At 36.8% G+C, this 12,414-nt stretch overlaps 1 protein-coding gene across 4 annotated transcripts in view; it reads left to right on the top strand.

Annotated features, from left to right (window-relative positions):
• SPAST (spastin) overlaps window positions 1-12,414 on the top strand; it is a 35,429-nt gene that overhangs the window by 1,544 nt on the left and 21,471 nt on the right. Inside the window, exons 2-4 of one of the 4 annotated variants that reach the window (XM_064708788.1) lie at window positions 2,884-2,967; window positions 4,219-4,302; window positions 9,698-9,793. In XM_064708788.1, coding sequence (XP_064564858.1) covers window positions 2,884-2,967; window positions 4,219-4,302; window positions 9,698-9,793 — 264 coding nt within the window. Of the gene's footprint in view, window positions 1-2,880; window positions 2,968-4,218; window positions 4,303-9,697; window positions 9,794-12,414 lie in introns of all 4 variants that reach the window. The other 3 variants (XM_064708787.1, XM_064708790.1, XM_064708789.1) reach the window with 3 other exon arrangements.

The raw sequence follows: 12,414 nt of genomic DNA, 5'->3' as shown, positions 1-12,414 counted from the left end.
GGAGCACTGAGGGTCGCAGGAACAAAGCATGAAAGAAGGTGAGGTAGCTGAAAGCTTTGGTGTTGTTGGTGATTGCTCTGTGAGCGGCAAAACCTTATCAGGGACTCTTCCACTGCTGTGACCTCTAACTGTTGGTGGTTTGGAGGGTAAGCCCTTAAATATAAATATTAATAATGGACTTCTCTGTAGGTGTCTTTAGGGTGATGATACATTAATTAGCTGCACAGGCCATACATTTAGTAAGATGATCTTTGCTGCTAATGTGAGCAGTTGCAAAACTGTTACAGGCCTGCAACTGCAATATACATTCCCCTAAGAAAGAACTCCCTTTAATACACAGATTTGTTATTTGCTTATCTGATTTTTCCAGAATACTTTGAATTTCTTTTATCTGTAAACAAGCTTTTTATATCTTCAAAGAGAAAACTGTATGTTAGACATAGTATGTGAAATGGTTGGAATTTCTGAATTGTCTAATAGCCTGTTAGTTGTGTGGCATTTTTTTGCTGTTGTGGGAGCTCTGCATGCTTCAGTAATTTTGATAGCATTTCTGGTATTTTTTTATGTTTCTGAATTAGTGGGGCAGTTATTCTTGTTTTGGTATTTTCACAATTAAGCTTCATATCTCTTCCTGAGAAGGCACATGTGGCGTGTTGACCTCTGCAAGCAGTTCAGCATCCACACAGCCGCTTGTTTACTCTTCTCAGTGGGACAGGGGAGAGCATAGGAGGAGCGAAAGTGAGGGGGGAAAAAAAAGGTGAGAAATCTTTCCAAGCAGTGATTGTCTTGGAAGACTGCCCCCATTCAGTTATTCATCCAGCCAGGTTTTTATTGATGAGCATTATATTGTATGATGCAGAATATTCCGTTGGCCATTTTGGGTCAGTCATCCTGCCAGTGTCCTCTGCCAACTTCCTGTGCTCCCTCAGCTTACTCACTGGGGATCTGGATGGGAAAAAGAAAACCTTGAGGTTTTGCTGTTCAGCAGTACCCAAAACATTTCTGTGTTATCAACTGTTTTAGTCACAAATCCAAAACACAGTGCCATGGGGGCTGTTTGAGGAAAATGAGCTCCATTCTGCCAGAGCCAATAGAGCAAGTCAGCAACTTCCAAGGACCATGACATTTATTTTGTTTTTAATGTCATAATCACTGAGAACTAGTCAACCATTCTGTGTGGAGTTGGAGCACAACCTTTGCAAACAGTTTGGTGTGGTATTGTGCTTTGGAAACTTTCTCCAGTTAAAAGCTGGAAGTGAAATCTTAATGATGAACTTGGCATGTTTGCAGCTGCCTGTAAGAATAACAAAGCTGTTCAGGCTTTGTTAGCACAGGGGGCTGGAATCATCTCAAATCAGATTTTTATTTAGCTATAATCAGTATTAGATTTATGATTTACACTGCAGCTGAAACTGTTTCTGTGGGTGGTAGAGAGAAGAAGCTTAAAGAAAAAGTCTAAAGAGAGGATTGAAGTCACTCACCTTGGGTAATTTATCTAGCTTTGTCCTCAACAGTCAGGATATATGAGGCTGGTGAAGAAAAGGCAGTAATAATTTAACTCCCAAAGTGTGTGGTGTTCATGACTATAGGCAGGTGATCTGTGGTTTGTGGTGGTAAGAGGAACAAAGCATGAAATTACCTGCACAGGGGAACTTGCCAAACGTTATTATTAAGGGATTTTTTTTTTAATCTGAAGAGGAGCAAGAGAAAACCCTGAAGAGTATTCTAAAAATGCATTGAAATATTTTTAGTAACACTAAAATTTGCTAGAAAATAGGTTTGGTACTGAAGTTTTCAAAAGATTCAAAAGATTTGAGTGTGGAAGCACACAACCACTGGTAAGTGGCACTTAGGAATAGTTTTGTGAAACATTGTCATCTGAAAATAGGGTAATCATATCTGAAGTTTCATTGTAGGCATTTTTAGTTTTTCCTACCACTAGTAGCTTGTTAATGCTGATCAGGTTTTATGTCCTAATACCTAATTTGTTATATTCCTCAGTGGAAATGCATGCTTAGTGTGATATAATTATGTTGCAAAATTATTTTTCAGTATGCAGGCATATTAATTTTTAATGCAGAATATTTATGGAAAGAGAGCACTATGAAGTAGATATTAATGGGTGTTCAGTGCTTGACTTGCAGTGATGGTGTCACATGGCCTAGGGCAGGCACAGCATGGTCAGGGCTGTGTTTGCTGTAATACCCACTCAGGACATGGTTGGTATAGAGGTGAGCTCTCACTCTGCTTGAGGTCTGCTTCATGTGAAAGCTGGCAACAGCTGTAATACAGCAGTTTCATAATAGCCTAAACAAAGAAATGCCCTCATGACAAATGGGCTGCACTGCACAAAGGGTAACCAGAGGAGAAGTGTCTCCCATCTCTCTCATGTAGTGTCTTAGACTTGTTGCTTTTCTTCTTGAGTTTCTGTGCTTCTAGTGTTATTTTGGGTATTATTAGTGTTATTATTAGGCTGTCACTGGAAGGTTTAGAGGCACATCTCTAGTTGATGTTCCAGAAGTAAAAACTGTTAATTTCACCATTTCTGTTGGGAGTGAATATGTGTAGGTGAGCTTTCATGTCTTTTTTTTGGGGGGCGGGTGGGGAGGGTGGATTTATTTCTTTCAGGCAGATGAAGAATTATTCTTGAAACAGGCAAAAGTGATTTGAGGCTGGTGTAGTACCTCTTTTTGATAGAAAAGCTTATTTGATATTTAAATAGATATAAAGTTGACAGTGTCCCTTTAAGACTTCCTTTAAATCACAGGATTTTGTTCAAATATCTCTTCCTCTCTCTTACTTGTTTTATGCAGCATTATTTAGAACCATTCTTAAGCTTTAATTCGTTCAAGAAAATAATGGGCTCACTTCCTTTTTAAGCAGGACAAAAGGAACAAGCTGTTGAATGGTATAAGAAAGGAATTGAAGAACTGGAAAAAGGAATAGCTGTCTTAGTAATTGGTCAAGGTAAGCCAGTTTTGAGTTTTGTGGAACTGATTTTGGTTTATGGCTTCTTTAAAGTGAGAAATCAATATTACTAAATATGGTAGGGTCTAGGAGCAGCCTGATGTATGAATTATTTCATAAGGATCTTTCTTATTCCTGTTTTAGCTGTAGGTGAACACTGGTCCTTTTCTCTGTTCCACCTTAATATTCTGGTCTATATCACATGCAAATCTTGCTCCAAATATTTTCAGACTCTGCAAAATCATAAGGAGTTCATGAACACTGTTAAGTAAAACATGTGATTTCTTATATAATGGGAGTGCCAAAATACTGAGTTTGGATTTGATTTGCTGAAGTTGACAGTTCATGTTCTCACTTATGCAGAATTTTTTATTCCCTTCAGTATAATCTAAAAAGAAACCCCCAATTTGGAATGGCCTGACATTGTGTTTCTAAATAATTTAGGCCAAAATAACTGAACATTTCCAACAAAGGAAGAAAGCCATCTCTCTATTTGGAAACATTTCAACCTTTAGTGTAGAAGCAGGTATGTACTATAGAAATACAGGTGCAGTGAAGGACTGGCTGAAAATTTCTGTCCTCAAAATAATATTGTAATAACAACCCAAATCACCTGCCCCAAACCTAAACCTCTAAGTGGTTTTGCAGGCTTTTATTTATTCTTTCATCTGTGTTAAAAATTATGTGGTGATCTTACTTAGGGGGCAATACCAGTGGCATTTTGGTATAACCTGTATAAATTGCACAGTGTAAAAAAAAAAAACCCTTAACTTGAACAGACAATATTTCTTAGAAAGTGGTGTTAATGTCTAATTCCACGTGTTTTGAAATGTAAAGGGACACAGTCAACTGAATTTAAATCTGTTAATTTTGCCAAAATGAATTCTTTCAAATTGTACTTGCCTCTCAGTCACTTTTCAAGCTTTTCAAAAATCTTTTATTTGATTTCTGTTCAGAGACGTGCAGAGACAAGGGACTTTTTAGGTCAGCATGAAATGTTAGACAATATGCAAAGCAGTGTTTGGGTTCCTGTCACTCTGTAAGCACTGTTGTAAAGCACAGAGTGTCAACTAACTTTAAATTCTTGAGTAAATGGAAGCTTTAGAGTTTTCTTCATTAGTTTTGTAATGAAGTTCCATAGTGGAGGGAATAGATAAGGGGTGGGAAAAGGAGGAGGAGGGAAGGCTGGATATCAGTATTTTAGCACTTAATTTACCAGATTGTGTTTTAACATGGATTTTTCTTTGTAAGGTGATCAGTGTGAACGGGCACGACGTCTCCAATCTAAAATGATGACAAATTTGGCAATGGCCAAGGATCGGTTGCAGCTTTTAGGTACCAGTTACAATTCATGACTTTGGAAAGTTTGTAATTATTTGCACAACTTCATTTAATATGTTCTTCTAAAATATTACTTTGATTTTTAAAGTGAAGGAGTCATTATGTTTGTAGGGTCTCTTTAGTTTAATTTTCAGTTGGGAGTAAGTGCTGTTGATGGATTTTGAAAATGGAATTTCATGACCCACTTTCAGGTATAAAAGTAACTGAGAAGTCTTTATATCATAGCACACTTGACTCATAAAATGAGGAAGTCTTGATTAACTCCTTGTTCAGGATTTTTCTGTTAGTACTGTAGTGAAATTTATGATACATTGCTGATCGTGAGTGCCAAGTGTGCTTCTTGTAAGTGTAACTACTTCATATTCTGTTGATTTTGCTGTCACCTATATTAAAAATTTTCCTTATTTTTGGTAAATAATAATAATAATTATGATAATAATAATTCTTTAATATCATGTAGACCATAAGGTTGTGAAATTCTAATTTTCTTTATTATTTTCTAGCGTTCTATTTTAAAATTAGAAGGTACAGTCATATTTTTCAGAAACATACTGTTGTATAGCTTTAGCTTTATTAAATGTTGTATATAAGTTCTTAACAGAGTGAGAATGCTCCCATCAAACAACAGACCCATTGCTCTGTGTAGTGCATCTTCTAAATTTAAAACTTTGAAAATGCTTTCAGTTCAGTCAGTAAAAGTAAAATAAGGGATATTTTTTAAATTGTTCTTGAAGGGTACACTAACAAATGTACTTGATTTTAACTTGCATATCTCAGCTTTAATCTTATACTCTCCTGTGTTCAGTCCTATTAACTCATTCTTCTAGGAGCATATAGCACAGATGGGAAAACTTGGGCTTTTTTCTCCTCTTACACTTCATCGTTCTGTGGTCCTAGCTGGTGATTGACAGGGAAGTTGTGACAACCCCAAGGAAGTGAGCCCCTTTTGTTCCCCTTGAGTTCCTAGTGTCTTTAATATTTTTTGAAAAAAAATTAAGGGGACAGGAGGTGAAAGAGACCTCTATCTTCTATGCTTTAGTATCTTCATGCAGTTTTAGTATATGGAGAAAAGATATTTTCCACTTACTAGGGTTAAAGGCTGATTTCTAGAGGTAATATGAACTAGGGAGCAATGGAGTGAAAGGGATTACATGTAACAATCTTTGGTAGGGTATGGCTTGAAGCAACTGTGTTTGTGTTTTGTGGGTGGTGCTTCATCCTTGCTTGTATTACTTTAGTAGTGCTTGCAGTGTTGATAAGTTGCTTGTTTGCTGTGATCTGATTGGACAGAAACAAAGGGTAAAACTCACAAAAAAACCCTGAAGTATATTTATCTTCACTACCACAATGTGTGATCACATGCTATTTGCTTAATTCAGAGTGCAGATGGTAAGGTAAACAGATAGAATAGTGTTTATTATGTTAGTTTATGTAAAATCGTGTTTTATTTTTATTTTTAAATTATCAATTTAACAATTTGGTTTGCCTAGGTTCTAGTTAATTTTTACTGAGGGTGTGCTTCATACAATGTACCTAAAAGTGAAATTTGGATAAAAAGGAGCAAGTGAAGTCTTGTGCCCTTTAAGAAGACAAAAGATGTGGTTTGGAGGGATATTTCAATGGTTTTAAATCCCTACAAGTTTGATCATTAGGGTTCTATTTGAGTAATATTCTATGCCATCTAACCAACTTTGAAGTATTGACAGCATATTTTTTATTATTTTTGTCTGTCATTTTTCATGGATTTTGTAGAAATTTAAGGTAATATAGAGTTGAATTCCATGTGCCATTCTAAACACACTTTTTGCCTGTTGCTTATAGTAACAGATATTTGGAAGTTTTTGAGTGATGTAAAGGTCCTTCTGTAGTTGAATTAAGCGTGAGGCTCTTGAAGCTGTTATAGTTTAATGAAGTAATTTTTTTCTATGAATTGAACTCATAAGTGTTGTCTGCTTTGTGGAATTTCTCCCTTCCTTAAGTCAGAATAGGCAAGTCCTTTATTACATTAGCTGAAAGGATAAAGCAAACCAGACAATAATGCCAAATATTTCATCCTGCTTGCTAGAGGGAGGTGAGATTGCAGACTATCTAACTCAAATGCCATCCAGTCAAGCAGGTTACATTGATAGTACATAGAAAGCGAAAATTAAATCATGCTGATTACAGCTGTCCCTTGAAAGTGCTCAGAGTTGTTGGTTTTTTAGGGTTTGTTTTTTGTTTTTTTGAGGTGTTGGTGCATCACCTGTGTTGCATCACACATACCTTTAATTTGCATGACCCCACTGATGGGGGTGTTGGACACTGCTGGTGAGAGTGTGATGTCTGATCACACCCATGTGTTACCACTCTGTCATCACACCCCTGATGCCTTCCAATGTTGGAAGAGGATGGGGCTACCCACTGTGGATGATGGGTATTCTACCTTGAGCCTTGTTTTCATCCTGGGTCTAAATTATGTCTCTTACTCTGTTGGAAGCTGTCCTGTAACACAGTCTGAAAGCCAAAGTGACTGCTGGTGTGTTTCAGGTCAACCCAAGGGGACTTGATGGCTTTGGCAGTCCATTGACAATATTAGGTTGTGCTGACTGTCAGGGGACTTGTAGTTTCTTCCATTTGATTTGGTGGTGGCTCCCCGTTTTTGACATGGTTTAGGGTGTGTTAGTTGTGTGGCTAAATCTTGCTTTGATGGTCTTCACACACCTGGTCTCTACTGGATGACTGATCACCCATGTTAGAGTCATTAAATTTGATGTATCTGGAATGACAGGAGGGTATTTGTTTTCTACAGTTGATACACAGAACTTGGCAGCTTGTTGTTCCTAAAGATAGATGGCTGTAATAGCCAGTGCAGCACTATTCAATTCTAATGCTATTTATGTTTTTTATCAATCTGTGTTCTCCCATTTCAGAGAGACTTTCTGTAGGGGCACAGATTTCTGTCACAAGTGCCTTCCTGTGTGTTTAGTGTAGCTTCAGTATTTTGGTTGTAGAGTGTTATGTGATACATAAGTCAAATATCTGTCATCATTATCCTCTTTGGAAGGTATTGATATTCCTCTGTTCTGCCTGTGTAGGTACAGTCTTCAATGGACACCTTTTGGAATATTTAACTTCTTGGAGGAGATGGTGCTTTTTGCTTCAGGCTTATGTTACAGGGTAGCATTTTTTTAGTAGAAATTAGTTTCCCTGAACTCAAGCTCCAGTGTTGCCTAAATAAGGCAGTGGCTGCAGTGCTGTTTGTTTGGTAGGTTTATGTCAGTGTTGTGTCATGAATGAGAATCTGAACTTTCTGTCAGTGTCTGGAAAAATAGGGAGAAAATATTTAAATGGAAGATGATGGTATCCTGTAATTCCCTGGAATAATATTTAAAAGCTCAATTTATTTTTGATATCCCAGAGGAGCCTACAGCTATACTGTTTCTAAAGAAAGGTGATATATATTTTCCTTTTGAAATTTTATGTGCAATACTAAAATGACACGTTGATAGGTAATGTGATGGGAGAACTCTTGAATTGAAGCTGGACAACAGCTGGATTACATTTTTTCTTTGGCTGGAGTTCCTGAATATATGGAACTAGCTAAGCATTGGTAATTGTAATAGAACCCTGGTGTCAGATTGTAGCATTAAAGCAAGAACTCCTGCACCAGCCAATTGATGTTATTATGGTTGCTCACTAGAAAGTTTTTTTTTTTTTTGTTAATCTCAGAAATATTTTCCAAAGCTCAGCTGGTTATCTAATATCTTCAAAGTCTATGAATACTAATTTTGTGTCCTAAGCTTCCTGTATGTTCTTTGCATGCACTGGGCAGGCAGTAGACCATTCTGCTCCTCCTTTGGTACTGCTGTGTCCACTAAAGTAGTGCACTGCCCTGCCAAAAGGATTTTCCTTACCTGTCTGGAGAGGAAGGCTTGTGAGGGTAACTTCTTGGAAGTTGCAGGACTTGTGGTTGTTTGTAGGCTGTTCTTGTGTGACTGACATTTTTTTGTTTTACTCTGTCTCTTCAAAGCCTTCAATTTAAAATGAAGTAAACTTTGTGTACACATACTAATCTTGAGTTTAGCTTTTCATAAATGCCTGTAACTAAAAAGTTTTCATTCCAAACTACATCTTGTTGAACCTAAATGTTATTAAGCCATCACTTTAACTATGAAGTGTAAGGATACTGTTCAGGAAAGCTAAGCAGTGAGTGATGAAGAGCAGGAAGAAGAAAGGAACAAAACAGAAAGATGAGGGAGAGATCTGTAAGAGGTAAAGAAGCCTAAGGAAGGAGATGTTCATGCTTGTTGGTTGTACCATCTGCAGACTCTGAATGGCACTTCTTCCTCCAGCCAGGTTATTTATGACCTTAATTGTGTACATTTTCAGCAGAATTTGTCTGCTTTTGCAGTATATGCTTTCATAGTACCAGAGAACATTGCTTTTGCTTTTCTACTTGACATCTCTTTTCTTGCCGTTTCTTTGTAGTGTTATGTCTTGTGGGGGGAGCAGAAGGGAAAAAAAGCAGGAGGGAACGAGAGAGCTTGACAGTGTATGCATTGCATCCTTGCAGACCATGGTTGGTTTTCAAAACAAGAGAGGTGTGTGTGGAATAAAGATGGGAGAGGTACCCAAAGGTATGGCCTAGAGGTTTTTAACTAGTGGGAAAAGCAGGAGTGGAGCTGGACTGCAGAGAACGAGTGTCCTTAACTTTTCCTTGGTGTTTGCTGCCTTACACCTCTTTGACTTGTGGTTTGGCTGTTTCTCATTACTTCTCTCATTACTTTCTCCTTAATCTTTGGCTTTATAAATACTGTATTCAGATGTTTCTGTTAATCTTCCTAAAGAACACTATTTGCATGACAATTTTATTGACTTAATTTCAAGGCAATTAAATATCTAAATAGAGGTATGGCATCGTTGTAATGTGTAAATGGTGTCCTGCTTGAAGTTTGAAGGTTTCTGTAAAATGTTGACTAGCTGTTACTACTTAATTGGAACATTTATTATGCAGAGAAGTGAGGACTCCTTGCACCTGGTCAAAAGTAACACCTTGAGAGGGACATTCAGAAATGTGTTATCAACATGAATATTTATTAAATTAAATTGAGTTAATCCTGAACATTGTGTTTAACAGTAACTGCAATCACTAGACTGGAAAGATTGTAATTAACTCTGCCAGAGAGAGTGAGTTTTAAAGCTGTTTTCAGTCATGCTCATACTAACAGAGTTTTCTTACACATTTGCTGAATGTGTAGAATAGATAGAAATATTCCTTTTATCTTTAACTATAACAAATCCAAACTTGACATTTCTGTGTTCAACATACATAAATTTTCTTGGTTCATTTTTGGTTTTTGTTTGTTTATTTTGTCCTTTTTCCTCCCTCCCCCTCTGTTCTACTATGTAGAGAAGCTGCAGGCAGTTTTGCAAATTTCCAAGCCGCAAATGGAGGTCTATAATGACAGTACTAACCTGGCATGCCGCAATGGACATCTCCAGTCAGGTGGGTTTGGTTTTACCAGCACCTCTTGAGGGGATGTCTCTCAGTTCCTGGTGTGTTACAAGGCAAAATAATGCAATGCTGTATTCTGGCCCCACCAGCTTTAAAATAAAATTATTTATATTTCTGTTTTTAAAGGCTTTGTGTAAAATACATTCCATCCTTTCCATAGCTTTGACAACACTGTTTTATTTTGTAGTATTCCGTTTTCTCTTAAATGACTGTCCTAGAATTCAAATCTATTTACTAAGGCAAGATTCTAGAAAATAATTCTCATGTAATATTGTTCAAGGAATTACATTAAACCTGTTTTAGAAAGTGTCAGTGTTAGATATATAGGTTATATGTTGTGTCTACATTAATTAGCTCTTCCTTTAAGATATTGTGAATATGCATTGAGCAACTTAAAAATTTTGGGGTTTTTACATCAAGAAAGTGAGATGCAATTGAAATGAGGGGAGAATGACAGCAGCTCTTGCATTTTGTCAAAGAACATTGTTTTAATCCTTTCCCAGAAGACTGAACCAAACTTACTAATATGGCAGAAATGAACTTTTTGTGTCCATAAACAAGGTGTAAAGTTGTGCAAGTCCAGGGGTTACCCAAAGTATGGAATGTTTGCAGCTGTGGGATCCCTGATATAGTACCATGAAAGTCTGGTTATTAGCAGGCATCTGGATTTCTTAAATGGTTGGTGCCTATGCTCTTGTGTTTGCTTTTTCTGTCTTTTTGGGGTGTGGGGTGAGGGAGTGATTTCTATAAGTAATACACTTTTTTTCTTAAAAGCAATGTAAATAGGTGGCTATGCTTTAATCTGCTAATCATCTTGCTGTTGTTTTTCCTTTATACATGTAAAACAATATTTTCATATGGACAGCTCTAATAATTTAAAAACACAAAGTAGTTGACAGGGTTTCTTAGAAAACTACAAAATCAGTTTGCAGGCTACTTCAGATAAGAGGGCTGTTGTCTCTATCTGAGAAGATAGAGGTACTTCTGAGGTATTGAGCCACAGGGCTCTGGCATAAGCTTAGTTTTCTATCTGTGGCAAGTGTTAACCTGCCCCGTTGCCTAATCAGGTTGGGCTTTTTAAAAGTTCAGGATTTTATGAAGTATGATACATGGTCATTCTTAGTTTTAACATAAACAAAGTACCTTTTTGCCCATCATTTGGTCTAAAACTACATTGCTTTAATTGATTTGCCTTTAAAGGCCAAAGTCTTTACAGATGTTTTTGCTTCATAATTTTGAGTAAGGTACTATTCTCACAGCTATGTTGCACATTTTTTCTATTTCCAAAGTGTTACTGATTTGAGATTCTTCCTTCTCTCAAGATACTATTTGTGTCAGCCTTCCTGCCCAATTTACTTGATTCTAACACAAATGATTGTCCATTCCTGTCTTCAGCATTTGTAGTTTCCAAACTTACATGAATAGGTAGAGATTTTTCTTGGAAGTTTATCTTCCCGTTTTATGCTGAGGTTTTTCAGGACGTGGCAGTAGTATCACCTCCCCTTCAGTTGCAGAGGGCTATGCAGAACTTGTCTAAAGAGTAATAACAAGTAGCCTTGAACCCAACTGTACTTGGAAATAATATTAATTTATTATTCATCCTTCTTCTTCTCATAGTGGTCTTAAATTAGATGTAAAACAATTTACCTGTATTTTCCCCCCTCAAATGGGGTTGTTTTCCTTTTCATTATGGATTGTAGTTTTCTTCTTTTTAAACAAGCTAAGGAAAGAGATTATGCCAGTCTTGCCAAAAGCAGAGTTTGAGTTTTATGAACTCATTTACTTTTCACACAATACTTAGTGTTACAGTAATTCCAGTGTGTAACATTTGATGTGTAAATGCCAGCATGAGGGATGGCCAGACAGAGCATTACATTTCTATTACCTCAACATGAATACCGTGCAGCTAGCTAGTATTTTATCTCATTTTTCACATGGAAGGAGTTGCTGGCATGTCTTTAATAGTAGGCATATACTGGCAGTGTTTGTCATGGTGCAGAAGTTCTATTTTTAATACTGAAGTTTTCAAAGGAGTTCCCTGAGTGGAAGAACAAGTAGCGATAATATTATTTTTAACAGCATAATTTGACAAAAGCAGATCTTTGACTAATTTGGATCTGTCAGTTCAGAAAGGAAAGCAGCTGTAACTCCTGGCTTGTGTAGCTGTGCCACCACAGGCAGCATGTCCTTCTTAGTTCCTGGAGCTTTCTGTTAAATGGCTTTTATTACTTGCATCTACCTATTTGAAAAATCTGAATTGAATTTTTGAAGAATTGCGATTTTGGGGGCTGTTGTGAATGCTAATCCTGAATAACAATCAGTCTTGCAATTGCTGCAAGTTTAAAGCAGCAATTTAAAGTTTTTTGGTTTTGTTGTTTTTTTAAATGAAATGACATACATAAAGTTACAGATAATTTTAGACTGGTAGATTTTTTCTTCCAACTTAGTGTCCATAGACCATGTACAATAACTTGTCTTAGTCCCTTTATCTTACTTCTCAATAGGCATATGTAGGGAATTTCTGAGGAATATTCCCTGATGATTTTTAAGATGTCACAACTGAAGGCTGGAAATTGTTCTGCGGTGCTGGAATTGCTGCTCTTAATTTGAAT

This window comes from Zonotrichia leucophrys, chromosome 3 (genome assembly GCF_028769735.1).
Source record: "Zonotrichia leucophrys gambelii isolate GWCS_2022_RI chromosome 3, RI_Zleu_2.0, whole genome shotgun sequence".
In the NCBI taxonomy this organism is placed as follows: domain Eukaryota; kingdom Metazoa; phylum Chordata; class Aves; order Passeriformes; family Passerellidae; genus Zonotrichia; species Zonotrichia leucophrys.
Note: the sequence above shows the minus strand (reverse complement) of the source record. Positions and strands in the feature narration are given on the sequence as shown.